This window comes from Drosophila miranda, chromosome 3 (assembly GCF_003369915.1).
Source record: "Drosophila miranda strain MSH22 chromosome 3, D.miranda_PacBio2.1, whole genome shotgun sequence".
Classification (NCBI taxonomy): domain Eukaryota; kingdom Metazoa; phylum Arthropoda; class Insecta; order Diptera; family Drosophilidae; genus Drosophila; species Drosophila miranda.
In genome coordinates, this window is record NC_046676.1 from 13649452 (window position 1) to 13676818 (window position 27367).

Below are 27367 nucleotides of genomic sequence, written 5' to 3' on the forward strand. Positions count from 1 at the left end.
CCCATCTGCAAGTCAACCGAAAGAAAAACTTCAATTGCGTTATAAATAATTAAATTGCGTTTACACATGGTAATTGGTAGACTCGGTTTGGAGGAGTCTTCACGTTAAGTATACGCCACAGTTGCTGGTATCAAAGATTTTTCGAATATTCCAAATTGTTTTGCCCAAGCCTGACTTGGGTGGGAGAAGAGGCTGTCATACTGTCAGTGCGTGAACTTCTTGGGTTCCCAGTCCATCAACAAGGCGAGTATATACCTGATTTGAGTGGATTTCACGTGCGATTAGTTTTGATAACAATTACGAGATTGAATTTCGTGGAAAAGGTAATAATATAAAATGGCTTAACGTGTGGCGTGACACTTTCTACGCAATTTGTACCTTAAAGAGTGGGAAAATGGATACTCTAGCACCGAACCACAGATTTCTTTCCAATTTCGAGGCAAAAACTAAACATCATGGAGTTTAGGCAGCCGATTTAGTTTTTTTATGCCCAAAAATCCAGGTTTTAAGGTCCGATTTATGTGATTTCGATTTAATAGTATTATGGGATTCGGCCAAAAAATTAGCAGTCTGTATCAGGCCGGGCGCAAAAATGAATAAAAAAGAATCGTGTAAATGGCTGCGTGACCCGTCAGCCCATTAAAAAGGTCACAGACACAAAGCAGCGGCAGGAGATGTGAATGCTCTGAGCCACTTCACCCTTACGCACGTGACCAGAAACCTTAAAAGATATTAAATTGTGAAAATGGAAACCGCATGACAGACGGATTCGGTGGCAGAGAGGAGTCCCACCTGATGGCAGTCTTCAGCCTTTTTGTGCATTTCATTTTCGTACAGATAATGAAGGTAATTTCCCAAAGAGAGAGCTTGAGAAGCTTAAAAACGCACAGAAATCATTACATTTAAGATGATTTCCGCAGATTTACGGTTCCGATGGCATAGGACCGGCAAAAACTTTGTGACTCTTCCTATTGAAAAACTTTTTAAAAAGCATTAGGTTCGTTGTAATCGGGGCACCCGGAAAAGCGCCCAGAGCTGTCCTCTTGCACATTTAGTTAACGTATTCGCAGCTCCTACAACGTTTGCATATTAATAAAGTTTGCCAGAAAGGCCTCATATTTGAGTTTCGCCAGGATGTCCAGGGGTGAGCCGCTGATGAGATTGTCTGGCTGAGGTTTCTGGATCGGCACGTGCCAGCGGGCCAGGTATGAACAGGAGCTGGAGCTGGAAGCTCATTTACTCGCTGGCAGCCCTCCTTAATTGCACCACAAACAGGGCTCATAACTGTTGGCCAAAGGGTTGACTTATGCTCGCCCAGATTCGGTGGCATTCGGAATGCCTCTCACGTTGCGTTTCTGCTGGGTTAACAGTGAATCCCACAGAGGACACGCTGATGACAGACCAATTGTCGCGAAAGGCCCGTGCGATGAGGCTGGGAAAGCGTTAACAATGATTTTGCAGTTCTGTTTAAGACGAACTATTTTTAAGAGCATCCTTAAGTTGGTAAGTTCTTTGTTCCTTCAATGTTGCAGTTTTCTCGCCAACGAAGTTGAAAATTCATTGTAATTTTACTTAATTTTGTATAAGTAAATTAAAAAGCCAAGCAGTCAAAAGTTACTCTCCCAGTAGCTTGTTACTCTTACCAACTTCGAGTACCCACAGAATCACACCCCCCACGCACACACACAAGCTGCTTGCCTCATTTCCGCGACACCTTCTGTGGTCTGTCGGGTCTTTTTTTTCACAGGGAGGCAACGCTTCGGATGCGTGATTTGTGTGTCTTATCAATCACGTCTAATGGAATTTTTTTCTCTCCACGCCCACGGGCTCGTCCTTGAGTGAGGACGAAGTTCCCTCATAATTTGTAATAAGTTGGCCAAGAATACGACCTTAAATTGAAAAGTTGTCCAATGTCGTTCGCCCAAATACGAATACGAGAAAATGTGCGCGTGTGTCTGTATTTTTTGCTTTTTGAACTTTTGATTAGGTATAGAATACTCTACACCGACTCCAAAATAAGGGCCGCGTATGGTTCCAGAGAGAGGCTGCTCAGAGTAACGCTGTCGCTGCAGAGACAAAGTCAGTATATTAGTAGAAACATTAGATGATAATGGGTGAGAGCTTACCCCGCAGATGCCTGGGCCTGAGGATTGGACACCTTGATCTTGTAGTTGCCGGAGGCATACAGTACACCGGTCACATCCACACCCGTCACCTTGGTGTCCAGCACATTGGCCACTAGCACCATGGTGGGCTGTCCACTCAGCGATCGCTTGATGGCCAGCACATTGTCACCCACATTGGCATACCTTGTGGAACCAAGCTGCAGGGTCTTCAGCTGACGCAACTGCACCAATTGCTTGTACAGGCTCAGGTGGCTAGTAGTGGAGGCGTTCTCCGTCTTGGCGTTGATAGTCAAGTAGTTGGGGTTTATCGGCAGCCAGGTGGTACTGTTGGTGGAGAAACCGGCGTTCGCCTCATCGCTCCACTGGAAGGGCGTTCTGCCTGGGTCGCGTGTGAATTCCTCGTAGATATCGGCGTTGGAGTTGCAGGCCGACGGATCGCGCGTGTCCTCCCAGCTGATGTCGAGGTCTGTCATGCCCAGCTCCTCGCCCTGGTAGGTGATACTCACGCCAGGAAGAAACATCTGCAGCATGTTCATTAGGTCAATCCGATTCTCGCCATATCGACTGCCCACGCGACGCTGATCGTGGTTTCCCATCTTAAAGAAAATGCAGCATTCAGAAGCTTGCGGATCTTGAAGCGTGTTCGAGCACTTACCACCCAGTTAGCCGTCTTTCCGGCGGGTATTTGTCCCAGCCAACTCTTGATAATCTTCACAAATCCGCCTGCAGTGAGTTCAGTATTGTTCTTATCCCCATTTCCGCCCACAATGAATTGGAAGTTGAATGGAATCTCTGCTCCTTTGGCTGTTCGATTGCCGTAAAACTGCATTACGTAGTCCAGCTCAGAGTAGGTCTCCACCATAATGACGCGCGTGTCTCCACCATGGACGCGCTGGTAATCGTCCAGGAGTGTCTTCCACTGAAAGACCATCTCTACCGTCTCGCGCAGATCCTGGGTGTGAATGTGCTTCAGGTAGGCCGAATTATCAGGATCATCTGTGTAGCCGCTTAGCGGCTCGTCTGGATAGCGTCCATTGGCATCGGGCAGTGACTCAAAGCACCAGGGGACGGCATCCATGCGGAAACCGGCAACGCCCCGATCCAGCCAGTAGGTCAGCACACGCTTCATTTGTGCCACCACCAGGGGATTGCGGTAGTTGAGATCGGGCTGCTGCACGGCGAACTGGTGCAGGTAGTACTGTTGCCGCTCCTCGTTCCACTCCCACGCACTGCCACGGAAAGCCTGTAGCCAGTTAGAGGGCGGCTCTCGCTGCCCAGTGGTGGAGCTGACGTAGCCATCGTGCCACATGTAGTAGTCCTCGTAGCCCTTCTCCCTCTTGACTGACTTCTTGAACCAGTCGTTCTCGTCACTTGAATGATTCGGGACAAAGTCAAGGATGATCTTGATGTTCCGCTTCTTGGCCTCAGCTACAAGCTGGTCGAAATCGTCCAGTGTGCCATATTCTGGCTGGATGTCGAAGAAGTCGGAGATATCGTAGCCAAAGTCTACCATTGGTGAGGTGAAAATGGGTGACAGCCAAGTGGCCGTGACTCCGATCTCCTTAAGGTAGTCCAGCTTCGATATGATGCCCTGCAGATCACCAACGCCATCGCCATCAGAGTCCTTATAGGATCGTGGATAGATCTGATAGAACTGGGCAACCTGCCACCAGTCCCGCGTCTCCTCCGTTGATGCCGCCGCCCTCTCTTGGTACGAATCAAGGCTGAGATCTATGGCAGCAGCGTCGCCGGCCGCGCAGTACAGCCCCAAGAGGAGAATAGTTACCAATAAGTTGTGTAGAAACGTCATGACTGACTGAGAAGCCCCAATACTGGAGTCCCCTTTTATAGCTCGTCTCTAAAGTGATCTGGTGATAAGCTTGAGTTCTCGTTTGAGTGTTTTTTTTATTTTGAGTGCTTAATTAATCGACAGCTGATGGAATCACGTGTGGAAATTTACCGGTGGGTGAGATAGAGCGCCACTTGAGCCAACCAGAGATAAACACCGAGCACCGGCAGCTGACGAATCTCTCCGTTGGTGGCATAAGCAAAGTACGAAGAGGTTGATTGAAGTACAAGTGAATCCTTGGGTTGCAATTGAACAGAGGTGGAATTGATGAGATCGCTGCCACAGAAAAGTATTTTATCAGTCCTGTAATTAGTAATTTCAAAGAAATAACTTACCCCACTTTGACTTTGGATCGCTCTGTGACCAGCACAACTTGCAGCTGTGCGGGCAAATCTGAGAAGCTCTGCTGCAGGTTGACGGTCTCCACTCCATCGTAGATATTCAGCACAGTCACGAATGTGACGTCATTTTTGAGATATCTGCAAAGACCTTTCATTACTATTAAGCCAAATTGGTGAAGGAGTTTTCTCACCTTTTCACGCCCAAAACAGCGCCACTTAGGGCCTTCACGTCAGTGTCTCCCCGCTGCATGGTTTTCGCCTGCTTTCTCAGCTTCCAAAGCTGTTTGTAGACATTCAGGTGGCTCAGGGGCTGGGTCTCTTCCAGATTCACGTTGATCTGCCTGTAATCCTCTCCAATGGGGAGCCACGTCTTGCTGGCATTACTGAATCCCGCATCAGTGGCATTGCTCCATTGGAAGGGAGTACGTTCCGGATCGCGTGAGAACTGCTCGTAGATGCTTGGGTTGGTGTTGCAGGCGGAGGGATCAACAGTGTCCTTCCAGGAGATCCACACGTCTGTCATCCCCAGCTCTTCGCCCTGGTAGGTCACACTGGCTCCGGGCAGAGTGGCAATCAGTATATTCAGCATGTCTATGCGATCGCTGCCCAGACGGGAGCCCACTCGCGGCTTGTCATGGTTGCCCAGCTGGTAACACAAAACGGATTAAGGACTATTGGTACCGTAAAACAGGGACGTCCACTCACCACCCAATTCGCCGTACGGCCTTTAGGCATATGTTGGAGCCACTTCTTCACGGTGCTGGCATATTCCCCGGCATTGGATGAGTTCGTCAGCTCACTTATCAGCAGAAAGTTGAACGGCAGCTGAGCGCCCTCGGCCGTGGCATTGCCGTAGTACTGCATGACGATATCAATGGGTGAATAGGTCTCGGCCATTAAGATGCGCTCCTCGCCACCGTTCTTTCGCTGGAACTCATCCAGTACCGCACGCCACGAGTAGACGAGGTCAATCGTCTCGGGTTGATCGACGGTGTAGATGTGCTGCAGATAGCCGTAGTCTTCGGGATCATTGTCCCAGTCATTGCGGGGTTCATCGCGGTACTGATTCTGTGAATCGGGCGCCATCTCAAATACATGTGGCACTGCGTCGATGCGAAAGCCGGAGACGCCCTTGGCCAGCCAAAAGCGTAGTACATTCTGAAAGGGATCCAAAGTTTATAAGAAAATCTGCTAACTCACGATATCCACTCACATTCATGGCCTCCCGCACTTTGGGATTGCGATAGTTAAGATCCGGCTGCTTCTTCACAAACTGATGCAAATAGTACTCTTGTCGGCCCTCGTGCCACTGCCAGGCGGAACCACGGAATACACTGATCCAGTTGCTCGGGGGATGGCGAGTGCCGTTCACCATGCGCCCGGGATGCCACACGTAGAAGTCCTTGAATTCTGGATCCCCGGCCGCCGAGCGCTTAAACCACTCGCATTCGTCGCTCGAGTGGTTGGGCACGAAGTCGAGAATTATTTTGATGTTCAGCTGCTGGGCCACCTTCATCAAATTCTCGAAATCTGCCATGGTCCCAAAGATGGAAGCTATCTCCGTAAAGTTGGCAATGTCATAGCCAAAATCGGCCATAGGCGAGGTGAAGATCGGGGACAGCCAGGTGGCCGTAATGCCCAGCTCCTTGAGGTACGACAGCCTCTCCGAGATGCCTGCGCAATTGCAATCGCATTATTAGCAGCCCTCTCTCCAACACTATATTCTCACCATTCAGGTCGCCCACGCCGTCGCCGTTGCTGTCTTTAAATGACCTTGGATAGATTTGATAAAAGGCCCCGGTCTGCCACCACTTCAGCTCCGCTGCCTGCTCCTCGATGTCCACGAAATTCGCGTGGTAATTGGGAAAGGGCTGGCCCTGAACCACAGCTAGAAGCTGCAGCAGCACCAGGGCCACAGCGACCGAGCGGTGTTTAATCATCATTGAGGGACTGCCTTATAAAAGATTTGCTTTGCTAATATGTATTACTAGAACAACAACTGATCAAAGAAAAGCAGCAACTGGTGGATCGCATCGAGTGCGAAACATATTTATAGGAAATATAATTATGTAAAGAGGGAGAGAGCGCTTGACGTGCGGTCAGCGAGAGAGCATAGTACAGTGCAGTCTCCCTAGAGCATACAATTTGCTGCGCACTCAGACTACTGTGGAAATAGCTGAGTCAGTAACTGGATCACATTGACCTTGTAAATGACGAAAGCATATTTTGCTAATCCAGTGTACACCCCTTCGAGTGTGCACTGTACTAGAAATATTTTTAAACTGCGCAGCAGAGCAATAGAAGGAAAACGATGCAAAAAGAGAGATGCCGAGAGCGCATTGCACACACTGCGTGACAAAAAGCTGTTTATCGGTATCTGAGATTCTCGTCGTACCATTTTACAAATAAATTGATGTGTTGTGTTGTGGTAGTTATTACTGTTTAGTAAATATACACTAGATTTGTATACTATGTGTACTGCGTATAAGTGGGGACATGTTATTATTGCCTGCATTAGTATTTTAATGCAGAACATCGACTGCGAGCTGAAGCCCAAGTCTCGGTGCGCATACAAATCACACTAGCTGTATTCGTACGATTCCTGAACTGTACTTATTTTCCCTTTTGCTTATTCATCCTTTTTTGTCGCATCATCGCAACTTGTGAGAATTACCACAAAATACTGTACATATGTACATACATATATAAAAAATTGAGTTTGAATATATTAATAAATCATATAATTTGTGGAATATTATGTTTATTAATGTAAAGTAAGTACTTAAACCGTAGTGGTGGACCGCAGCACAATGGATTCGTGTGGCATGAGGGTGACACTGCTGGCCGAGACCTGATCGCCCACCTGCTTGATGGACTTTTTAGTGACAAGGGCATACTGGAACTTGGCGGGCAGACCACCGAACACCTGGGTCAGATCCACATTCTCGATGGAGTCGAAAATGTTGAACAGCGAAATGTAGATGTAGTTGCCGCTCAGGTAACTGAAATTTGGAACTTATTTATATCGATTCATGGGTTAGATGAGGTCAGGACTAACCGCTTAACGGCCAGGACGTAGTTGCTGACTGCCTTGATCTCGGCAGAGCCCTCCTCGATGGTGGGCTCCTTGCGGAGCTGCTGCAGCCGCTTGAAGATGTTTAGGTGGCTGAGAGAGACTCCGCGCTCTGTCTTCACGTTACGCTCGGCATAGTCTTGGCCCACCGGCAACCACGTGGTCGATCCGGTTGTGAAGCCAGCCATCTTATCGTCCGACCAGTGCATCGGGGTACGAGCGGGATCGCGTGACATGGCCATGTAGTTCTCCTCATAGCCGTTGCAGGCCTGCGGGTCCACAGTGTCCTCCCAGGACACGTAGCCATCGAGCATGCCGATCTCCTCGCCGTTGTAGGTGATACTGCAGCCGGGCAGCGTCAGCAGCAGGATGTTGAACAGGTCGACCCGATCGGCGCCGAAGCGGGAGCCCACGCGGTTCTTGTCATGGTTGCCAATCTGATCGGAATATTATGTGTCACCGATTGAATGTCATGCGAGTGCGGTTGGAGTCTCGCGATAGCACTTACCACCCAGTTGGCGCTCTTTCCAGCTGGCATAAGGTTAAGCCAGTTGTTAATCAGGTATTCGTAGTGATAGGCATCGGAGTCGTAGTGCAGATTGCTAATCAACTGGAAGTTGAACGGTATCTGGGCCCCATCCGCCGTGCTATTGCCATAGTAGTCCATGACGATCTCAATGGGTGACCAGGTCTCCACCATAAGGATGCTACGACAAGATACAAACATAATGGAATATCGTTGCGATGAAACAACCACTTACCGCTCATCGCCCCCATTGTCGGCTTGGAACTGTTCGAGGATCTCACGCCATTCGAATCTGTAAGTAATTAATAAATATCGTGAGTTTTTCAATGTTCCTATTATTACTCCTGTAGAGACCGACTAACACCAGGTGAGGGGTCTCTGGCTGATCCACGGTGTAGATTTTGTGGGTGTAGCCATACTCATCGGGGTCATCGGTCCAATCGTTGCGGGGCTCATCCGGATAGTTGCCATTCTCGTCCGCCTCAATCTCGAAGGCATGGTAGATGGCGTCCACGCGGAAGCCGTCCACACCCTTCTCCAGCCAGAAGCGAAGGACATTGTTCATCTCCTCGCGCACCACGGGATTGCGGAAATTGAAGTCGGGTTGCTTCTTGTGGAACTGGTGAAGGTAGTACTCCTGGCGGCCCTCATGCCACTCCCAGGCCGATCCGCGGAACACACTCACCCAATTGGTGGGGGGAATTCGCTGCCCGTTGTCATCGACGAAGCCGGGATGCCAGATGTAGTAATCCTTGTACTTCTCCTCGCCAGCAGCAGAGCGGATGAACCAGTCGCATTCATCGCTAGAGTGATTGGGCACGAAATCCAGGATGATCTTCACATTCAGCTCCTTGGCACGGGCAACCATGTTTTCAAAGTCCTCCATGTCGCCGAAGAGTGGATCTACGTCTTTGAAGTCGGATATGTCATAGCCAAAATCGGCCATGGGTGATTTGAGGAAAGGCGACAGCCAAGTGGCAGTGACGCCGATCTCCTTAAGATATTCCAGTTTCTCTGTGACGCCATTCAAGTCACCGATTCCATCGCCATCGGTGTCCTTAAAGGAGCGCGGATAGATCTGATAGAACGAGGCTGTCTTCCACCAGGGAGCGGCGGCATCGACGGCCAGAAGGCCAAGGCCGATCAGCAGGAATAGGCTCGACCAAGTGGTCATTGTTAACTGAAAATAATACGGTTATAATACGTTTCTTATATACGAAACGATTACCCCAATGATAGCGCCCCAGCTATAAACTATTGGGCATTATTGCTTATCATTTATGACTTTCTAGTAAAAAAACCAGTATTACCAGCTGAGAGAAATATATGAGGAGACCTTTGACTGAGAGAAATGCGTATGACACAATGTTGGGTCAGGCGCTGGAACTGATTAACTGAGACGGGTACAAGTTCCGAACTGATGCAAAATTTTCCAATAGGGAATCCTATTGGAGGGAAGAAAACTTAGAGCTGAGGACTCGCAAGGAGGTGGCTACCTATGAAAAGGCTCCACCTCAAGGACTCATGACCTACACTTACTTAGTTTCAGTTAGCTAATCTCAGCACACAGCTACCTTATCGCAACCTTGAACCCCCAAGACAGTCGTCTTTTATTTGCCCAGCCCTATTCAAAATACCCCCCTAGAAGTGAGACAATAAATTATTCATTCCAAAAAAATTTTTAAGATTAGATAAGACCAATTCAGAAGTTATATGCAACTCTCACTTTTCGCTGCCAATCTGTTTCATGATCTCCGAACGTGAAACCTTACCGCTGCTGCCAATAAATACCAAAGTTGGTATCATATGAACCTGGTCGCTATCTGGCCAACAACGAAGCCGAATCCATTAAGTGGAAGCCAGCGTGGCTGGGACCATAAATCTGCCATATACCACTAAGCTAATCAAAAATAGTGGGCTATATATTGGTATATGGGGGGTTTATCACGGCCCAAGTTATCATTAGTACATCGATCGGGTCTGCCGAGCTGGTGTCCATAAATAGGGGCCCCGAATAATCCCAGTGGTCATTGGCAATCGATCGAAATGGGTGTGCTGGTAAAAATTCTAACGCTTTCCTGCTTTCTGGCCCTCACGCTGCCCACGTTGGCTGAGGTGGGATGGTGGAAAACGGCCCAGTTCTATCAGATCTATCCCAGATCCTTTAAGGACAGCGATGATGATGGTGTGGGCGATATCAATGGTGAGTGACGATCGTAATAACTGCAGAACAAGTTCTCAACTGATTTCTTCTTAGGCATAACACAGCAGTTGGCTTATCTGAAGGAAATTGGCATTACGGCCACCTGGCTCTCGCCGATCTTCACTTCGCCCATGGCTGACTTTGGCTATGATGTGGCCAACCTCACCGATATTGATCCCATCTTCGGCACAATGGAGGACTTTGAAAGGCTTTTGGCACGCGCCAAAGAGCTCGACATCAAGATTATCTTGGACTTTGTGCCCAACCACACCAGCGATGAGTGCGATTGGTTTATTCGGTCTGCGGCTGGCGAGGAGGAGTACAAGGACTTCTATGTGTGGCACACCGGGAAGGTGGTGAACGGGATCAGACAGCCACCCACCAACTGGATTGGCGTGTTCCGTGGATCCATGTGGACGTGGCACGAGGGTCGTCAGGCCTACTACCTGCACCAGTTCCATGCCAAGCAACCGGATCTCAACTATCGCAACCCCAAGGTGGTGGAGGCCATGAAGGATGTCCTCCGATTCTGGCTGCGCAAGGGTGCCTTCGGTTTCCGCATTGATGCCGTGCCCCATGTGTACGAGGTACCCGCTGATGCGGATGGCAACTGGCCCGACGAGCCCCGCAACGAGAACTCCAACGATCCCGAGGATTACGGCTACCTGCAGCACATTTACACCACCGACCAGCCGGAGACCATCGAGCTGGTGTATGCTTTCCGCGAGGTGATTGAGGAAATTGACCAAGAGCTGGGCGGCGACGATCGCATTCTGCTGACCGAGGCCTACTCCCCTCTCAACATCCTGATGCAGTACTACGGCAATGAAACCCATCTGGGCTCGCAGATCCCCTTCAACTTCAACCTGCTGGCGAACATTGGCTTCGATTCCGACGCCTACCACTACTCGGAGCTGATCCACAACTGGCTGGACAATATGCCCGAGGGCCAGGTGGCCAATTGGGTGTTTGGCAACCACGACCAGAGTCGCATTGGATCCCGCCTGGGTGCCGACCGCATCGATGCCTGCAACATGATTGTGCTAACCCTGCCCGGAGTCAGCATCACCTACCAGGGCGAGGAGATGGGCATGACAGACGTCTTTATCAGCTGGGAGGACACTGTGGATCCCCAGGCCTGCCAAACTAACGAGGAGGAGTTCGAGAGCCACACCCGCGACCCTGTGCGCACTCCCTTCCAGTGGAGCGACGAGAAGAACGCTGGCTTTAGCGATGCCCCATCCACATGGCTGCCCGTGGGCCTGGACTACAAGCTGGTCAATGTCAAGCGGGAACGCGGCATTGCCCTGAGCCACCTGAACATCTACAAGCAGCTTCGTGCACTGCGCGATGAGCCCACCCTGAAGCAGGGAGATGTCACCGTCACCGCCATCGGTCCCAATGTTTTGGCCTTCAAGCGGTAAGTGGGGGAGACCTCTAGGATTAATTCATTTACTAATAACAACTCTCTCCATCTCTCTCTCTCTCTCTTAATGGATGAACAGCTCGCTGGCTGGCCAGAAGTCCTACATAACTGTCATCAACATCAACGATGATGTTGAGTCGATCAATCTGGACTCGGTCTTTACCTCAATCTCATCGCAGCTACAGTACGTTGTAGTAAACGACAAGAGCGTCCGTCGGAAGAAGTAAGCAGAAACAGTCCTCTAATCCCTAAAATATATCTTAAACCATTTCCTTACTTCACAGTGATCTGACTTTCGCCAACTCCGTGCTGCTTATGCCCAAGGAAGCTGTTGTGCTGAGCACAGTTTAATAAAATTAAAAAAAATTAAAAAAATTATTTAAAATATGCATTTTAGTTATTTTTATCAGTGGGTGTATACTATGCCAGGGGGTTATCTTTATGAACACCCCACGCACATTAATATAATCAATGATTAGAGGCTCATTCAATTTATTGGGCAATTAGGCCAGATTATGGATCAGAAGATTACCAGTACTCACGACCGATTGCTAAATTAAAGTTCTTTGGCGCCCTGTATGTAGTCACAAGATCGGAATATTGGCATCAACAGATTCGAGGTTATCGATCACGTTTATTCCGAATCGGTTGCATAAGTTTAAAGTACTTAAGCCATATCTTCGGATCTCAAGTGGTTTAGTTTACTATTCCCCTCGGTAATGTGCCCTCAACGTACATGTTGATGTGTTGATCGAATTCTAGAGCCATGTGGACACCGCCTGATTGATTCCGCACTGTTTATCTTTATGAGGGACCCCAAGCACACCTGATTAGGAACAAATAAATACGAAACGTTCCATTTCAGTAGATTATAATTTATTGTTGGTGGTTCAAGATCAGGCGAGCCAGCGTAGTACGACAGCTTCGTAAGGCATAAGCAAAATGCGTTCTGTGAGATCAACGGTTTGCCTATGGGATAACCGAATTAGATCGGAGGAGGATAATAAATACGATGTGAAGATCTTACCCTTGATGGTGCGAGGAGTAGGCAGTGGTGAGGACATACTCAAAGACCTTATCAGCCAGGCCATCGATTATTTCCATGGCGTTGCCCATGTTGACCAGGATGCGATATTCCTCACTGTACTTGTTTGTTCTGCAGAGGGAATTAATATGAGTATCATATAATTAGAATTATAATTGGTTTCCCCTACCGTATAATCTGCAAGACTTGATTTGTGATTGCCTCATAGGAGAAACCGCCTTCCTGCTTGAAGGATTGGAATGCGGAGCTGCTCTTCAGCGCCTGCATACCCTTGAAGATGTTCAGAGAAGATCGAGCCACTCCCCGTTCGGTCTGCACATTGAAGCGCTCATAGTCGGGATTGAGGGGCAGCCAGGTGCTCTCGCCCTGGGAGAAGTCGGCATTTCGGCCTGCTGTCCACTGCATGGGTGTGCGCTCCCCATCTCGCTCTTCGCACGAGTCTCCGGTGCACTCCACATCCACATTGGACATGCCGATCTCCTCGCCGTAGTAGGTGATCGAAGCACCGGGAAGAGCACTCACGATCACGTTCAGCAGATCCACCTTGTGGGCACCCATGCGGTCGGCCACCCGATTGGTGTCGTGGTTGCCCACCACCCAATTGGCTGTCTGATGTTCCGTCCACATGGTATTCATCCAGTAGTCGATGGAGCTCACCACATCCCGCGCTGTGGAGTAGCCGCTGAGGTACATCAGTTGGAAGTTCATGGGCAGCTGGGTGCCCAAGTGGGTGCCATTTCCGAAGTACGCACTGAGCGTTTCTACAGAGGAGAAGGCTTCGGCCAGCAGAACTCGGGAATCACCTCCATTCTCCGTTCGGTACTGGTCCAGGAAGGCACGCCACTCGTACATCAACTCTACAGTAGCGGGCTGATCCTTGGTGTAGATATGGTCATGGTAGTCGTACGCCTCCGGATTACTGCTCCAGCCACTGACAGGCTCGTCAGAATAGGAGCCATCCGCATTGCGGTACTCGTAGATGTGTGGAACTGCATCAATGCGGAATCCATCGACGCCTCGATCCAGCCAGAACTTAAGGACATCTAGCATGTGCTCGCGCACCATAGGATTGGTGAAATTGAGGTCCGGCTGCTTCACCTGGAACTGGTGCAGGAAATACTGCTGTCGTGTCTCGTGCCAGGTCCACTGAGGACCGCCAAAAACGCTGATCCAATTGCTGGGCGGCTCCCGTTCACCAGTCTCCGCATTCACCTTGCCGTCGTGCCACACGTAGAAGTCATCGTAGCCATCCACACGGTTCACCGACTTGTCGAACCATTCATTCTCATCGCTGGAATGATTGGGCACAAAGTCCAGTATGATTTTCACCCCCAGCGACTTGGCTTCCACAATTAGGGCATCGAAGTCATCGAGTGTTCCAAAGATGGGATCAATGTCGAAGAAGTTCGAGATGTCGTACCCAAAATCCGACATGGGTGATGTGAAAACGGGCGACAGCCATGTGGCCGTTATGCCGATCTCCTTTAGGTAGCTCAACCGCGATGTGATGCCCTTCAGGTCGCCGATGCCGTCGCCATCGCTGTCCTGGAAGGATCGCGGATAGATCTGGTACAGGGATGCGTTCTCCCACCAATCGATGTCCGCGCACCCGGCAATGGCCACTAACAGTGCGACCAGACAGAGATGTACCCACTTTGGCATTTCGCAGGCGTTTGAGTGGGGCAAATCAATCGATTTCCTAAATTAATTGCCGGGCATGTCGCACTTGCAGCTGATAAGACCAGAAATTGCTCAGAGCAATAGCTAATCTGACAACTTTTTTATCGCATACATATACATGTGTTCGATTAAACAGCGTGGGTTGGGTTTTTCTTAGTGGGCTCCATTTCCTATTCCTAAGGCACCGCGGCAGGTCGTAAAATGAATATAAAAATTCTTAAGAAGACGAAGGCTTCCAGGGGGAGAAACCTTCCGAAGGTTGATTAATAAGTTGCAGATAAAATTCTTTCCTATAGATAAAATCACATTTTATAGTAACTTTTCCAACTACTTATCAGAAACTTCAAACAAGTGTTTCCACGTATATATATACGTATGTACATATGTATCTATGTACATTTTTATATCAATCAAAATCGTATGAGCTCTTATCGAAAGGTATCGTCTGTTTTGCATACTCACCTCCCATATAAATTATTGGACTTCGGCTACAAACTAATTTGATGCACATTTCCATAGATATTTTATCAATTAACGAGGGGAACGTTGTGAGTTGCTGCGGTGACCGCAACTCTACATTTATACCTGATACTTAGTCAGTATAGCTCTCCTCCGTCAGACGCCGCTAATATTAAACGACACGACAAAGAGAGAGACAGAAAATCAGTCTGAGCTTGTCGTCGGGCGCTGCGTAGCCACTGCAAATTGATTTGTTCCTTTTGGCTATAAAAATGATCCGATCTGATCCAGATTCAGCAGCCGGATAGATATGGTCATTCTCTATGACTGTGCGTTTTTAGTTTTCTCGAATCTTCAATATTGAGGATGCCACAGATTTTCGCCCTTTGTGGTGGCGGAAGGGGGTGGGGCGAAATTTTGAAATAAACTTGTCAAGGTTCGATATCACAGTAGTGTGGATACAAAATTTGGTTGCCCTTATAGTCTCTGAGATCTAGGAACTCACTTTTTGCAATAGGCAAAGCCGACCATGAAACCTGTGTGTTAGAGAGAGACAGAGCGAGAAAGAATGAAATTGTTTTCTTGATTCAGGCTATAATAATTATACGACCTGGTTCAGATTTTACAGTCCAGAAGATATAGTCATTCTCTACGATTCTGCGTTTTAGGTTTTTTTGTAGCTTTAAAATTGTGGATGCGTTCTTTGTGGGGGCGGAAGTGGGCGGGGCATAGTTTTGAAATATAATTTTAGCAGTGACATATTACAGAAATCTGGAAATAAAATTTCGTTGCTCTAGCTCTTATAGTCTTTCAGCACTAGGCTCTCATAGGGACGGACAGACGGACAGACGGACAGACGGACATACAGACAGGGCTCAATCGACTCGGCTATTGATGCTGATCAAGCATATATATACATTTTGAGGTCGGAAACGGTTCCTTCTGGACGTTACACACATCCATTTTCCCCACAATGCTGCCAATGCACCGCCAAACAGCTCAACACGGCTTGAATTCAATTAAAATTGTTCTGTGTAGCAGATACGGAATTCATTTCATTCTTGACTTTCAGTCAGATTAATATGCCAAATTAAAAACAATCACAATTTAAACAAAATTATATAGATCTAACTCATTAAGCAGCAGATTATTTTTAATTGATGGAACACTTTTTTCCCACAATGCAAGTGCAACATTTGTTTCAATTGCTGTATGCACAAATGAGGGGAATCTCTGATTAAATTCACAGCGTTTCAACTTTGACATCAAGATACTAAGCTTTATTTTAATAGGTTGATAAACTTATTTGGTTTTGAATGGTATTTTCACTAATCAGAAATTTTCGAATTCATGATAAGAACTACTGTAAATTAGTTTAAATTTCAGTTTTTGGGAAAGGTAAAGAGAAGATAATCCCCATAGATATCGTCAATATTATTCACTCAAAGTTTTGCTATTTTGTAAAACATTATGCACGGATTTGTGTAGGTCAAAAATAATATATTTCATTAAGTTTATTATTAAGTCTATTTCAACAAATTGATAGATTATTTGACTTCAAAAGTTCAATCAGTGATAAACACGTCAATAAAGTACGAGCATTCGAGTGAACAAGAAGTATGTGTATTTTTTTATCACATTTTCAATGCCCCACAGAACATTGTCATGGCTAACTGGAAAATACTTCCCATATAGTCATTTTGTAGAAGATACGAGTTTCGAGTATTAAAGCATTTATTACGAATTTTTGCCGCTAGGATTTCAAATGTTTTGACTGTTCGCTAGCTATCAGCTGACTAATGTCCACTTCAAAGAGCCACTCAAGGAGATACTACCTTGCAATATGTAGGAATATTACCAGAAATCAGAAACCATTTGAGAATTAGTTAATCGCTTTTACGTACCTTGGAGTGCGAAAACAATGACAATTTGAGCATTTGAGTGGAAGCATGAGAACTGCGGGCACTATGAGAACCCATGCTTGGGCCGGGTGTTTGTTCAGCCATTCAAATGGCTACTTCAGTCGTGCCCGATCTCGATAGGAGCTGCCCTTATCGTCCGGTATAAAAGGCAGCTGACAGCTCTATAGTCCGAACAAAACCGAAAAAAATGCGAACGCAATCAGTTGTTGTGTTCCTGGTGCTGGCCGCTGTTGGCCTGGCCAGAGCCACCGAGTGGTGGGAGAGTGGCAACTACTACCAGATCTATCCGCGATCCTTCCGCGACTCCGATGGCGATGGCATCGGTGATCTCAATGGCGTCACCGAGAAACTGCAGTATCTCAAGGATATTGGCTTCACGGGCACCTGGCTTTCGCCTATTTTCAAATCTCCAATGGTGGACTTTGGCTATGACATCTCGGACTTTTACCAAATCCACCCCGAGTACGGAACCATGGAGGACTTTGAGCGTCTGATTGCCAAGGCCAAGGAGGTTGGAATCAGGATCATCCTGGACTTCGTGCCCAACCACTCGAGTGATGAGAACGAGTGGTTCAAAAAGTCGGTGGACAGCGACCCCCAATACAAGGACTATTACATCTGGCATGATGGCAAGATCAACGAAGAGACCGGCGAACGGGAGCCACCCAGCAACTGGGGCTCTGAGTTCCGATACAGCGCCTGGGAGTGGAACGATGTGAGGCAGCAGTACTACCTGCACCAGTTTGCTGTCCAGCAGCCTGATCTGAACTACCGCAATCCGGTGGTAGTTGAGGAGATGAAGAACATCATTCGCTTCTGGCTGGCCAAGGGCGTCTCCGGTTTCCGCATCGATGCGGTTCCGTACCTATTTGAGGTAGATCTGGATCGCTACAACCAGTACCCCGATGAACCGCTGACCAACGATGCTGAGGCCTGTCCTGATCCTGACGACCACTGCTACACGCAGCACATCTACACCCAGAATCTGCCTGAGACCATCGACATGGTCTATCAGTGGCGGGAGGTGGTGGACACGTTCCAGGCGGAGCACGGTGGGGATAAGCGACTGCTCCTGACCGAGGCATACACCAGCTTCGAGAACATGATGCTGTATTATGGCAATGGCGAGCGTAATGGCTCCCACATCCCCTTCAACTTTGACTTCCTCTCGAACGTCAACAACGCCTCGACGGCGGGCACGTACGTGACGCACATCAAGAAGTGGATGGATGCCATGCCAGAAGGCGTCTATGCCAACTGGGTACTTGGCAACCACGACAACAAGCGCGTGGCCTCCCGCTTCGGAGTGCAGCGCACGGACCTGATCAACATTCTGCTGCAGACTTTGCCGGGACATGCGATCACCTACAACGGCGAGGAGCTGGGCATGACCGATGTGTGGATCAGCTGGGAGGATACTGTGGATCCTCCGGCCTGCAACTCCGATCCCGAGCACTACTATGATCGGTCCCGCGATCCGGCCCGCACACCTTACCAATGGGATGCCTCTTCAAAAGCAGGTGGGTTGCTCATTAGTCGGAGCTCTCTTCTGTCCAACGTTCTCTAATTTTTCTTGGGATCTTTGGCAGGCTTCACCAGCGCCGATCACACCTGGCTGCCAGTGTCCGACGACTACAAGACCAAGAATGCTCTCCAACAGTTGCGCGCTCCGCGTTCACATCTACAGATCTTCAAGAAGTTGTTGCGCGTTCGCAAAGAACCGTCCTTCCGCCAGGGAGATCTGAACATTGAGGCCATCGATGATGATGTCATCATCTACTCGCGGTGAGTAACACAAAATGAACTCCAGCGCAGTCCATCACAAAAGCCTTTTTTATTTAGCCAAAAGAGCGACAGCGATCTCTATGTGATTGTCCTCAACCTGAGCGGAACGGCCAAGACCATTGACATAACCAAGTACTTCAAGTTGGGTAGCCAGGCGGAGGTTATCACCACCTCCCTGAACTCCCAGCACATCGACGGAGATGTCGTCAATCCCTCGGCGTTTGTGGCTAATCCCTACGTGGGCACAGTCCTCGTTGCTGTTAATTAAAGTTATATTTTGCAATCAAGTATTGTTCAGTGCTATTAAATTAAATAATTTTCCTCAAATTAAATTGGTTATCAATTCTCTTCCAAGGCCTAGAAGTATGCTGTTCCCGTGATTTGAGTTGAATACTACTATTAAAACATTATTTTTAAAGCTTTTAATTGGTCTCTTCTAGGTAAGAATTAACAGTAATGTTAAGCATGGACCTAGGAATATAAAAAATGAAAATCACAGGTCATGGAATTTATCAAGCAAAAAACGATGTTTATTGATCAACTTATGATCTAGTTCCTCTCCCTTAATCGGATATGAAGACCGTTAGTAGACTTAAGTGTGATCGCGGAATACAGAATTGGATCGTATTTGTGTCGATATGCATCTTTCTTAATTTTCTCCGCTGTGGGCAAGCCCATAGTAGTATTAAGATATCCGTCTTTAGACTCCAGTCCATCTACGGCGGGCAGAACCTCAAAGTTGCGCACTACCTTGGATACCACGGTCTTTATCTGCAGTATGGCGAACCTCTGGCCAATGCAGTTGCGGGGTCCGGCACTGAAGGGCACGTATTCGAAGGGACCGGGTTTTTCCAGCTCAAATCGTTCGGGTCGGAATTTGTGGGGATCCTTGAACACACGATCATCGTAGCCGAGCATAATGAGTGCCAAATTTAGGGTGGTACCTTTTGGCACGAGGTCACCATCTGGAATAGTTAACATAGAGAGCTACAGAGTTACAAAAAGGCTCCTGTTGAAAAGTTTATGCATTTACCAATTAAATGATCCTTCTCGGTATAGCGACCAATGAATGGTACGCTGGGATAGACGCGCTGGGCCTCTTTGATGAACAGATCCAAATATTTCATTTGTGAGATTTCCTGGTAGGTTGCGTCTCGACCCATTTCGGAGTCACCCATCACTTCGCGCTGTTCCTCGAATAGTTTTCGTTGCTCGTCTTGGTATCTGGAGAGCAAATACATAGCGAAAGAAATTCCCGAAGTGGTCGTATCGTGGCCTGCAAATATAAATGTGGAGACTTCCTCGTACAGCTCTTGGGAAGTCAGAGGGCGACCGTCAACTGTTGCTGAGAGTAAGGTATCCAAAAATGCCATCTTCTTTCTGGAAAACTCATCGCCCTGGCTTGTTGAAGCCGTACCGTCTTTGTGGGCCTTGACGCGCTTCTCGATGACATCGTGGGTAAAGTCCTGCAGGGTCTTCAGCGTCTTACAATAGGCGGGGTAGTCGGGGGCCAATCGATAGAGCATTTGATTACGCTTCCACACACTGAAGGACCTCACGCTTATGTTGACGCATATGCTACATGAGGACGGATCTGATGTTCAGAGAACGGAGATGCGAAGTCGTTAAATACTTACTCCCTGAATGCTTGCACTATGTCGGACGTTCGGTTTTCCATTGCGTTAATAGACACTCCCATGGCTGTGTTGCAAATTACATCTAGCGTCAAGTAGGCGACCTCATCCTGAATATCAAAAATACTATCCCCAGCTGACACATTTTTCAGTTTCTGCACGAATTTGGTGGAATATTCGTCCATCACCTCGTGGTAGTCTTGCAGGATGTTGAAGTGGAAGGAGGGCGAAATCATCTTTCGATGCTTGTGCCACCTACTGCCCATGCTATTGACCAGGCCCAAACCCAACCATGGATGGGTTAGAGCATAATTATCAGCTTTTTTTATCAGGGTCTGACTGGTGAGTATATACTGTGAAGGAAAAGCAGATGGATTGTCTTATTTCCGTTAGATGTTTTCTTGAGGAACTCACCTCTATGTACTTGGGCTTTGTGACCAGTATATTGGGCTTAGGTCCTATCCAGAACCTGAAGTTATCCTTATTGTATTGGTACCACCAAGCAAATAGCTGGTCGAGAATTTCTAAGGGGAGCACTTTCATTAAATTTGCCGCTATTTATACACCACTCACCTGTAGGATTTTTACCCATCTGATGGGCATTGCCGACGATGGCCAATCGTTTGGGTCCATTGAACTTTTTCAACAATTGTCTTCGCCGGAATGTTGTCAACTCCTGGTAGAGCCACACGAGCAGCGGCAAGGCCAGAAACGCATATAACACCAGCCACATTTTCGATCCCGACAATATACCTTTCAGTGCTCGGTAAATTAAGAATATGGCATTAGATTGTGGTCTGCGAAAGTCTTAAATAGAAGCGCAACCAACACGATTCTCATATTTGTCGTCTGTCTGTTCATCGTGATTCGGCAGTTTGTAAGCTTTGTGTCTATAACATGGATAAGTGCGGGGGGGCGAGCACCGTCATTATGGCATTGTCATTTATGCCGGTGGGCATTTCATGATGATTCTCAGAAACTTTCTGTTTCTTTTAGAACTGGGAACTTATACATATTTGATATATCATTGGTACCTTTCACCATTAGACCACGCCCATACATTGCGAGGTATGGGGAAATGCCTCTTTGATTATCCGTAGTTTGTCTTGCTTCATCGAGTCTGATATTTTTTTTGGTAGTCTAGTTCTAGACTCTAAAATCGGAGCTTAGTATCGGTGGACTTACCACATAAAATACTGTAGGTGCTTGAGAATGAATGTGTTATGTATTTACGTAAATATCTGGAGCTAAATCGTAGGCGTACTTGTGTGATGTACTGACCTGCGCAATTGAGAAGTTGTTTTGAACTGTTCTTTCATCAATCCTAAAAATATGCTGTTCCCATTAATAATGGCTCCAAGTAGTATATCGTTCAGTTTACGGTACACTAGAAAAGAATAGCAAACTTTTTGATTCAAACTAAAAACGAGAACACAAAAGAAGAGAATTATTATATTATATTTTAACAAGTGTAACTATAATTATACATAGTTATGTTTTATAAATTATAATTTAGCATTTTCATTTTTTTAACAATGATCACCCTGTTTTTAGAAATCCTCCTAAGTATGCAACATAGTCATGGTATACTATACTATGGAATACTATGGTATAGGCAGCTGTTATATATGTACATACATATGTATGCATGGCTATGTATTCAACCGCATCGATATCTCTTGCTCTCTACCGTCGTTCGCTCCCATCTACTACGCGCGAACATACACTCCAACTATTTATATGAGGGCAAGATGATTCTTTTAAATGCCAGTAGCAATACCGTTCACTTTAATATCATTGCCTAAAACCTTTCTTTGAGGCGAAGGTAAATTCCATTCTCTGACTTCAGGCTCATCGCGACTAACAGAATGGGATCGTATTTGTGTTGTTGTAAGTCGCGTTTCCTCTTCTCTGTAGGCGGCAAGCCTAGCGTAGTTCTTATGTAACCATCCTTGGAGGCAAGCTCATCCAGGGCAGGCACCACCTCAAAGTGGCGAATAATTTTGGATACCACCGTCTTGATCTCCAGCAGAGCGAACTTCTGGCCAATGCAATTGCGGGGACCGGCACTGAAGGGCACATACTCGAAGGGACCGGGTTTCTCCTCCTCAAATCGTTCGGGTCGGAATTTGTGGGGATCCCTGAACACACGATCATCGTAGCCGAGCATAAATATTCCCATATGGAGTGTGGTACCCTTAGGCACGAGGTCTCCGTCTACAAAAAGGAATTACAGAATTATACAAGTTCATTTTTTTAAAGTGAGCTATTTACCAATCACATAGTCCTTCTCGGTATAACGACCGACGAATGGAACACTGGGATAAACGCGCTGGGCTTCCTTGATGAATAGATCCAAATATTTCATTTCAGAGATTTCCTGGAAGGTTGCTTCACGATCCAGTCCGGAATCACCCATCACCTCGCGCTGCTCTTCGAATAATTTTCGCTGCTCATCTTGGTGTCTGGAGACCAAATATAAGGCAAATGAAATTGCCGAAGTGGTCGTATCGTGGCCTGCAAATATAAATGTGGAGACTTCCTCGTACAGCTCTTGGGAAGTCAGAGGGCGACCGTCAACTGTTGCTGAGAGTAACGTGTCGAGGAAGACCATCTTTTTCCTCGAAAACTCATCGCCCTGGCTTGCTAAAACGGTACCCTCTTTGTGGGCATTCAAGCGCTTCTCGATGACGTCGTGGGTAAAGTCCTGCAGGATCTTCAACGTCTTACAATAGGCGGGGTAGTCGGAGGCAAATTGATATAGCGTTGGATTACGCTTCCAAGAACTAAATGTTCTTATTTTTATGTTGTAACACATGCTATATAATATAAACAGAAGCTGCTTTTAAGATACATTCAAATTTAGGTCCAGATGTGAACATTTGTAAAAATGCCGTGGCTTCACTATCGAAATTGGCGCAATACACCCAATACGTACTCTTTAAAAGCTTGTACTAATTCCGAGTCTTGGTTTTCCATTGCATTTATGGATACTCCCATGGCTGTCTCGCAAATTATATCCAGAGTCAAGAAATGGGCCTGCTCCTGAAAGTCAAAAATGCTGCCTCCACCCGATACGTTTTTCAGGTGCTTGATGAACTTTGTCGATTTCTCATTCATCACTTCGTGAAAGTCCTGCAGGACATTGAAGTGGAAGGAGGGCGTAATCATCTTTCGATGCTTGTGCCATTTGCTGCCGGTGCTGGTGAGGAGGCCCAAGCCCAGCCAGGGCTGCATGAGGCTATAGACTTCAGCTTTCGATATTAGTGTCTGACTGCTTAGTATGAACTAGTGAGGAAAACAAAATAAACCAACTAATATAAGCTAGAAAATGTGTATGTCGCTTAATTACCTCGAAGTACTTGGTTCTGGTGACCATTAAATTCGGGTAGTAGCCAATCCAGTAGCGAAAGTTATCCTTGTCATGCTGATACCACCATTCAAACATTTGGCCAAGAATCTCTATAAAGTTGAGAGAACAAACTTATTCTTAATCGGATCAGATACCGTATATTTCAAGCATCTTATCTGATAAGAAGGTCTCAAAGGTGCTCACCCACAACAAGCAGATCAAAGGTTTCTTGTTATCGTTGCACAAAGTTTCTACGTTATCGAGAAACCAAGGACCATGTACTCTCTAAACTCCATTTCCGCTCACCCACCTGGAGGAGTCCTGCCCAGCTGATGAGCATTGCCAACGACAGGCAAGACCTTCGGCCCCTTGAACTTGTTCAGTACTCTTCGTCTCCGAAGTGACTTTAGTTCCAAATAGGCCAGCCAAAGGAGCGGCAGCGCCAGGACTACATACAAGGCAAACCACATCTCCGATCCGACCACAACCGTACAGCACACGAAACTCTGCAATTATGAGTGGAGAATCTGGCCAGCAATAGCGTTGGCACTGAAGTACCCGAGTCGAGCCGTATGGTTTAAGTTATCATCCGATCATGTCCGATAAGACGGTAAATATATATATCAAGAGTCTATGCCTTATCTTTACAGCAAAAAGCTTTGCCTTAAACTGACGAACCTTCTTTTTTTCTAATATCTATTATATATCTATAACTTCTTTCGTTGACAATCACTTTCACAATTATATGCAAGACAATGTAAAACCTACCTAAATTATCGACCATAAAGTTCTCTCTGCTTATCTCTAGCGACTGAGCTTTAGATAAGTGTGGACTAGGTCAGGTTGTTTTTAACAGCTGAGTGACCAGGGAGGTGATCTTCCAAGCTTTTCTACTTGCTTATGTGAAAGCCGTAAGCACAAGCGTATGCCACGAAATCTTTTCTTTGGAGTTTAGCAATTATTGAGCTTCTTGGACTCTCGAATTAGACTGATCTGCGGAAAATGAATTTTATTAAATAAGCAAAACGAATTAGGATATAATATACAACAATAGCGATTATGCTAACCCGTAGAGTCTAGTGCCTTTCCTTAAGGCGTATAAAGAGACCGTTCTCGGCCTTCAGGGTCAATACAGCAGAGAGAAGAGGATCGTATTTGTTGCGAAGCAAGTCGCGCTTCTTCCTTTCTTCAGGCGGATATCCTAGGCTAGTACTTATGTAACCATCCTTGGAGGCAAGCTCATCCAGGGCAGGCAGCACCTCAAAGTGGCGAATAATTTTGGATACCACCGTCTTGATCTCCAGCAGAGCGAACTTCTGGCCAATGCAGTTGCGGGGACCGGCACTGAAGGGCACATACTCGAAGGGACCGGGTTTCTCCAGCTCAAATCGTTCGGGACGGAACTTGTGCGGGTCCTTGAACACACGATCGTTGTAGCCAAGCATGACGAGTGCCAAATTTAGGGTGGTACCTTTCGGCACAAGATCGCCCTCTGCAGGATGAAGAGAAAAGTTATCAAAAGGTTTATTTAGAGACCGCCAATAAGCTACCAATAACGTAGTCCTTTTCAGTATAGCGACCAATAAATGGTACGCTGGGATACAAGCGCTGTGCCTCCTTGATGAACAGATCCAAATATTTCATTTCAGAGATTTCCTGGAAGGTTGCATCACGACCCATTCCGGAGTCACCCATCACTTTGCGCTGTTCATCAAATAGTTTTCGTTGCTCGTCTTGGTGTCTGGAGAGCAAAAAAACAGCAAAGGACACTCCCGACGTGGTTGTGTCGTGTCCTTCAAACATGAAAGTGGAGACTTCTTCGTAAAGCTCCTGAGTCGTAAGCGGGCGACCGTCGATCGTGGATGACAGCAAGGTGTCAAGGAAGGCCATTTTCTTGCGGGAGAACTCATCACCTTGACTTGCCGAGACGGTTCCGTCTTTGTGCGCCTTGATACGCTTCTCGATGATATTGTTGGTAAAGTCCTGCAGGGTCTTCAGAGTCTTGCAATAGGCTGGATATTCGGGAGCCAAGCGAAAGAACAGGTCATTACGTTTGAACGGATGAAAGGCTCTCATGTTGATGCAGTAGCACATGCTATAAAAGAGAAGACCAGCTGTCAACAGAATTCATAAGACAATACTGTAATTACTTACTCTTTGAAAGCTTGAACAATGGAGGAGCTGCGGTTTTCCATTGCGTTCACGGACACTCCCATGGCAGTGTCGCAAATGACATCGAGAGTCAAGTAATGGGTCTCGTTCTGAAAGTCAAAAATACTGTCGCCGGCTGCCACTTCCTTCAGCTGCTTGATGAACTTTGTAGAGTTTTCGTTCATCACTTCGTGAAAGTCCCGCAGGATGTTGAAGTGAAAGGAGGGCGTAATCATCTTTCGATGCTTGTGCCATTTACTGCCCGTGCTGGTAAGCAGGCCAAGCCCCAGCCATGGATGGGTAAGGTTATAGATATCGGACTTGGTTATCAGTGTCTGACTGCTGAGTATGAACTGGAGAAGGCAATAACTGAAAATTTTGGGAGATGTTCGATCGAGGGATGTTTTGTGCAGCTTACCTCCAAGTACTTGTGATTGGTGACGATCAAATTGGAGTAAGATCCTATCCAAAAGCGAAAGTTATCTTTGCCATACTGATGCCACCAAGCGAATACCTGGTCGAGAATCTCTATAGGGTGAACAGAACAAACTCATTGTTAGTCGGAGCACAGGCAACACATTTCAATTGGGTGGGCAGTTCACATTCCGATTCTAAAGGCTTTCAATGTTTGTACATATGTACGATTGAGAACGAGTTTTTCATTTCGATTGACACGCAATGATCTGTCGAAAATTTTCACATGAAATCACAGTTAATTTCGTCTGTATCACACGTAGTTTTAGTTTAAGTAAACACTCTGACCAAAGTCTCGATGCTATCTTCACAGGAGATTGTCTGGTGAGCAAAGCAACTAAAGAGCATCTACATATGTTTATGGGTGTTCGAGTACATGAGGCTTATCAGCTGCTATGCACTGTTTCTGTTTTTATAGTTGTTGTTTGGCCGCAAACAACCCAACTGGAATAGCACTGCCGCTGAGAAAATTACAAATGCAGCATCAGTCACAACGCTATTCGAGATGGGTTGTTTCAGTTGCACTACGATTCTGGAGATAAGGAGATTCGATGGACCAGCACACACCTGTGGGATTCTTGCCGGCCTGGTGGGCATTGCCCACGATTGGTAACCGGCTCGGGCCCTTGAATTTATTCAGAGCTCTTCTGCGCCGAAACGTGCTCAGCTCCAGATAGGCCAATACCAGCAGTGGAAGCGCCAGAAACAAATACAACACGAACCACATTTTCGATCGCGACTCTGTCAACCTCTCCGTTCGCGGGGCACTACGAAAATGGGAGTGTAATATGGTCGGCTCTGGCTTTAAATACTAATGATAGCGTTCGACTCCTCAATCCCGCACGCTCTCCCGCCGCTCTCTCTTTATCACTCTCTATATCGCAGGGCAGCTGCCAAATCTTGGAGTAACTCGCTGCCTTCATATGTATGAATACACATGCACATAAACATACATATATAAGTATTTTGATGCGTTCAGCGTGACTCGGCATTTACCAATTCAAGTTTTTGACTATTTTGATCAACATTAGTTTATAACGGAGCTGAAGTTGGTAAGATAGCGCAGTCATTGTGAAAAGCACTAAGCCGATTCTATACAAAGTTCCTTTGTTTTTATTAACGCCCAAGAAATTCCATCCACTCTACTCGAACTCAGTTCGAAGAGCAGAGCTTTATATTGGTTACTACGGTTCGGCATATCCACTTATGATTGTTTCTCTGTTTATTTGAGAAAGAGAGGAAAACAAACCCGAAAAAGGTAAACAAATGTCTGGCACATATGCACATACATGCGTGCATGCATAATTTAGAGCCAGAGAGA

The 27367-nt window shown here is 46.8% G+C and overlaps 9 protein-coding genes across 12 annotated transcripts; 2 read left to right on the forward strand and 7 right to left on the reverse strand.

The window, feature by feature from the left end:
- Window positions 1-1942: 1942 nt before the first annotated feature.
- Window positions 1943-3951, reverse strand: LOC108160459 (maltase A3). The gene is made up of 3 exons (XM_017294475.2): window positions 2782-3951; window positions 2127-2722; window positions 1943-2066 (listed from the first exon to the last, which is right to left on the reverse strand). Exons 1-3 carry the CDS (start codon window positions 3934-3936, stop codon window positions 2000-2002), a joined length of 1818 nt encoding a protein of 605 aa, XP_017149964.1. The 5' UTR covers window positions 3937-3951; the 3' UTR covers window positions 1943-1999.
- A 50-nt stretch (window positions 3952-4001) lies between these two features.
- Window positions 4002-6333, reverse strand: LOC108160458 (maltase A3). Its single transcript, XM_017294474.2, has 6 exons — window positions 6046-6333; window positions 5530-5990; window positions 5022-5474; window positions 4508-4962; window positions 4311-4454; window positions 4002-4251 (listed from the first exon to the last, which is right to left on the reverse strand). The coding sequence occupies exons 1-6, from the start codon at window positions 6257-6259 to the stop codon at window positions 4083-4085; spliced, it is 1896 nt and encodes a 631-aa protein (XP_017149963.1). The 5' UTR covers window positions 6260-6333; the 3' UTR covers window positions 4002-4082.
- A 704-nt stretch (window positions 6334-7037) lies between these two features.
- LOC108160958 (maltase A3) lies at window positions 7038-9089 on the reverse strand. Its single transcript, XM_017295251.2, has 5 exons — window positions 8278-9089; window positions 8151-8207; window positions 7898-8096; window positions 7375-7826; window positions 7038-7318 (listed from the first exon to the last, which is right to left on the reverse strand). Exons 1-5 carry the CDS (start codon window positions 9087-9089, stop codon window positions 7099-7101), a joined length of 1740 nt encoding a protein of 579 aa, XP_017150740.1. The 3' UTR covers window positions 7038-7098.
- Window positions 9090-9936: 847 nt separating this feature from the next.
- On the forward strand, window positions 9937-11929 carry LOC117188278 (maltase A3). Its single transcript, XM_033391837.1, has 4 exons — window positions 9937-10118; window positions 10173-11538; window positions 11624-11767; window positions 11829-11929. Exons 1-4 carry the CDS (start codon window positions 9962-9964, stop codon window positions 11893-11895), a joined length of 1734 nt encoding a protein of 577 aa, XP_033247728.1. The 5' UTR covers window positions 9937-9961; the 3' UTR covers window positions 11896-11929.
- Window positions 11930-12403: 474 nt separating this feature from the next.
- Window positions 12404-14269, reverse strand: LOC117188279 (maltase A2). Its single transcript, XM_033391838.1, has 3 exons — window positions 12759-14269; window positions 12572-12700; window positions 12404-12513 (listed from the first exon to the last, which is right to left on the reverse strand). Exons 1-3 carry the CDS (start codon window positions 14249-14251, stop codon window positions 12441-12443), a joined length of 1695 nt encoding a protein of 564 aa, XP_033247729.1. The 5' UTR covers window positions 14252-14269; the 3' UTR covers window positions 12404-12440.
- A 2544-nt stretch (window positions 14270-16813) lies between these two features.
- Window positions 16814-18769, forward strand: LOC117187988 (maltase A1). Its single transcript, XM_033391061.1, has 3 exons — window positions 16814-18170; window positions 18240-18435; window positions 18493-18769. Exons 1-3 carry the CDS (start codon window positions 16838-16840, stop codon window positions 18701-18703), a joined length of 1740 nt encoding a protein of 579 aa, XP_033246952.1. The 5' UTR covers window positions 16814-16837; the 3' UTR covers window positions 18704-18769.
- A 174-nt stretch (window positions 18770-18943) lies between these two features.
- Window positions 18944-21327, reverse strand: LOC108160345 (cytochrome P450 4e2-like). Of its 2 annotated transcripts, none has more exons than XM_017294290.2 (5): window positions 20643-21327; window positions 20484-20593; window positions 20073-20422; window positions 19469-20013; window positions 18944-19400 (listed from the first exon to the last, which is right to left on the reverse strand). In XM_017294290.2, exons 1-5 carry the CDS (start codon window positions 20800-20802, stop codon window positions 18985-18987), a joined length of 1581 nt encoding a protein of 526 aa, XP_017149779.1. In that variant the 5' UTR covers window positions 20803-21327; the 3' UTR covers window positions 18944-18984. The 2 variants fall into 2 exon arrangements, with proteins under 2 accessions (XP_017149779.1, XP_033246954.1); XM_033391063.1 differs by having other exon boundaries at window positions 20484-20579; window positions 20643-20728.
- A 500-nt stretch (window positions 21328-21827) lies between these two features.
- LOC108160344 (cytochrome P450 4e2-like) lies at window positions 21828-24279 on the reverse strand. Of its 2 annotated transcripts, none has more exons than XM_017294288.2 (5): window positions 24190-24279; window positions 23422-23531; window positions 23008-23357; window positions 22344-22888; window positions 21828-22286 (listed from the first exon to the last, which is right to left on the reverse strand). In XM_017294288.2, exons 1-5 carry the CDS (start codon window positions 24203-24205, stop codon window positions 21871-21873), a joined length of 1437 nt encoding a protein of 478 aa, XP_017149777.1. In that variant the 5' UTR covers window positions 24206-24279; the 3' UTR covers window positions 21828-21870. The 2 variants fall into 2 exon arrangements, with proteins under 2 accessions (XP_017149777.1, XP_017149776.1); XM_017294287.2 differs by lacking the exon at window positions 24190-24279 and adding an exon at window positions 23732-24116.
- Window positions 24280-24323: 44 nt separating this feature from the next.
- LOC108160343 (cytochrome P450 4e2) lies at window positions 24324-26830 on the reverse strand. 2 transcript variants are annotated; one of them, XM_017294285.2, is made up of 6 exons: window positions 26614-26830; window positions 25991-26100; window positions 25576-25925; window positions 24972-25516; window positions 24489-24913; window positions 24324-24414 (listed from the first exon to the last, which is right to left on the reverse strand). In XM_017294285.2, exons 1-5 carry the CDS (start codon window positions 26771-26773, stop codon window positions 24498-24500), a joined length of 1581 nt encoding a protein of 526 aa, XP_017149774.1. In that variant the 5' UTR covers window positions 26774-26830; the 3' UTR covers window positions 24324-24414; window positions 24489-24497. The 2 variants fall into 2 exon arrangements, with proteins under 2 accessions (XP_017149774.1, XP_017149773.1); XM_017294284.2 differs by having other exon boundaries at window positions 24411-24913.
- Window positions 26831-27367: the final 537 nt, after the last annotated feature.

What these genes read in the sequence shown, in the direction of transcription:
- LOC108160343 (XM_017294285.2), bottom strand. Translation starts at nt 26,773, where the DNA reads ATGTGGTTCGTGTTGTATTTGTTTCTGGCGCTTCCACTGCTGGTATTG. An exon ending in GGCCGGCAAGAATCCCACAG is followed by an intron (nt 26,101 to 26,613) that starts GTGTGTGCTGGT and finishes TTCACCCTATAG; the next exon opens with AGATTCTCGACCAGGTATTC. An exon ending in ATTGTTCAAGCTTTCAAAGA is followed by an intron (nt 25,517 to 25,575) that starts GTAAGTAATTAC and finishes TCTCTTTTATAG; the next exon opens with CATGTGCTACTGCATCAACA.
- LOC108160345 (XM_017294290.2), bottom strand. Translation starts at nt 20,802, where the DNA reads ATGTGGCTGGTGTTATATGCGTTTCTGGCCTTGCCGCTGCTCGTGTGG. An exon ending in GATGGGTAAAAATCCTACAG is followed by an intron (nt 20,594 to 20,642) that starts GTGAGTGGTGTA and finishes TGCTCCCCTTAG; the next exon opens with AAATTCTCGACCAGCTATTT. An exon ending in CAAAGCCCAAGTACATAGAG is followed by an intron (nt 20,423 to 20,483) that starts GTGAGTTCCTCA and finishes TTTCCTTCACAG; the next exon opens with TATATACTCACCAGTCAGAC.
- LOC108160458 (XM_017294474.2), bottom strand. Translation starts at nt 6,259, where the DNA reads ATGATGATTAAACACCGCTCGGTCGCTGTGGCCCTGGTGCTGCTGCAG. An exon ending in CGGCGTGGGCGACCTGAATG is followed by an intron (nt 5,991 to 6,045) that starts GTGAGAATATAG and finishes GCAATTGCGCAG; the next exon opens with GCATCTCGGAGAGGCTGTCG. An exon ending in AAGTGCGGGAGGCCATGAAT is followed by an intron (nt 5,475 to 5,529) that starts GTGAGTGGATAT and finishes GATCCCTTTCAG; the next exon opens with AATGTACTACGCTTTTGGCT.
- LOC117188278 (XM_033391837.1), top strand. Translation starts at nt 9,962, where the DNA reads ATGGGTGTGCTGGTAAAAATTCTAACGCTTTCCTGCTTTCTGGCCCTC. An exon ending in TGGTGTGGGCGATATCAATG is followed by an intron (nt 10,119 to 10,172) that starts GTGAGTGACGAT and finishes ATTTCTTCTTAG; the next exon opens with GCATAACACAGCAGTTGGCT. An exon ending in AAGAGCGTCCGTCGGAAGAA is followed by an intron (nt 11,768 to 11,828) that starts GTAAGCAGAAAC and finishes CTTACTTCACAG; the next exon opens with TGATCTGACTTTCGCCAACT.
- LOC108160958 (XM_017295251.2), bottom strand. Translation starts at nt 9,089, where the DNA reads ATGACCACTTGGTCGAGCCTATTCCTGCTGATCGGCCTTGGCCTTCTG. An exon ending in GACAATGGGGGCGATGAGCG is followed by an intron (nt 8,097 to 8,150) that starts GTAAGTGGTTGT and finishes ATCTTGTCGTAG; the next exon opens with CATCCTTATGGTGGAGACCT. An exon ending in TACGTCCTGGCCGTTAAGCG is followed by an intron (nt 7,319 to 7,374) that starts GTTAGTCCTGAC and finishes TCCAAATTTCAG; the next exon opens with TTACCTGAGCGGCAACTACA.
- LOC108160344 (XM_017294287.2), bottom strand. Translation starts at nt 23,891, where the DNA reads ATGTGGTTTGCCTTGTATGTAGTCCTGGCGCTGCCGCTCCTTTGGCTG. An exon ending in GCTGGGCAGGACTCCTCCAG is followed by an intron (nt 23,532 to 23,731) that starts GTGGGTGAGCGG and finishes TCAACTTTATAG; the next exon opens with AGATTCTTGGCCAAATGTTT. An exon ending in CGAGAAGGACTATGTGATTG is followed by an intron (nt 22,287 to 22,343) that starts GTAAATAGCTCA and finishes TCCTTTTTGTAG; the next exon opens with ACGGAGACCTCGTGCCTAAG.
- LOC117188279 (XM_033391838.1), bottom strand. Translation starts at nt 14,251, where the DNA reads ATGCCAAAGTGGGTACATCTCTGTCTGGTCGCACTGTTAGTGGCCATT. An exon ending in CAAGTCTTGCAGATTATACG is followed by an intron (nt 12,701 to 12,758) that starts GTAGGGGAAACC and finishes TTCCCTCTGCAG; the next exon opens with AACAAACAAGTACAGTGAGG. An exon ending in TACTCCTCGCACCATCAAGG is followed by an intron (nt 12,514 to 12,571) that starts GTAAGATCTTCA and finishes GTTATCCCATAG; the next exon opens with GCAAACCGTTGATCTCACAG.
- LOC108160459 (XM_017294475.2), bottom strand. Translation starts at nt 3,936, where the DNA reads ATGACGTTTCTACACAACTTATTGGTAACTATTCTCCTCTTGGGGCTG. An exon ending in GAAAGACGGCTAACTGGGTG is followed by an intron (nt 2,723 to 2,781) that starts GTAAGTGCTCGA and finishes ATTTTCTTTAAG; the next exon opens with ATGGGAAACCACGATCAGCG. An exon ending in CAGGCCCAGGCATCTGCGGG is followed by an intron (nt 2,067 to 2,126) that starts GTAAGCTCTCAC and finishes TTGTCTCTGCAG; the next exon opens with CGACAGCGTTACTCTGAGCA.
- LOC117187988 (XM_033391061.1), top strand. Translation starts at nt 16,838, where the DNA reads ATGCGAACGCAATCAGTTGTTGTGTTCCTGGTGCTGGCCGCTGTTGGC. An exon ending in GGATGCCTCTTCAAAAGCAG is followed by an intron (nt 18,171 to 18,239) that starts GTGGGTTGCTCA and finishes GATCTTTGGCAG; the next exon opens with GCTTCACCAGCGCCGATCAC. An exon ending in GATGTCATCATCTACTCGCG is followed by an intron (nt 18,436 to 18,492) that starts GTGAGTAACACA and finishes TTTTTTATTTAG; the next exon opens with CCAAAAGAGCGACAGCGATC.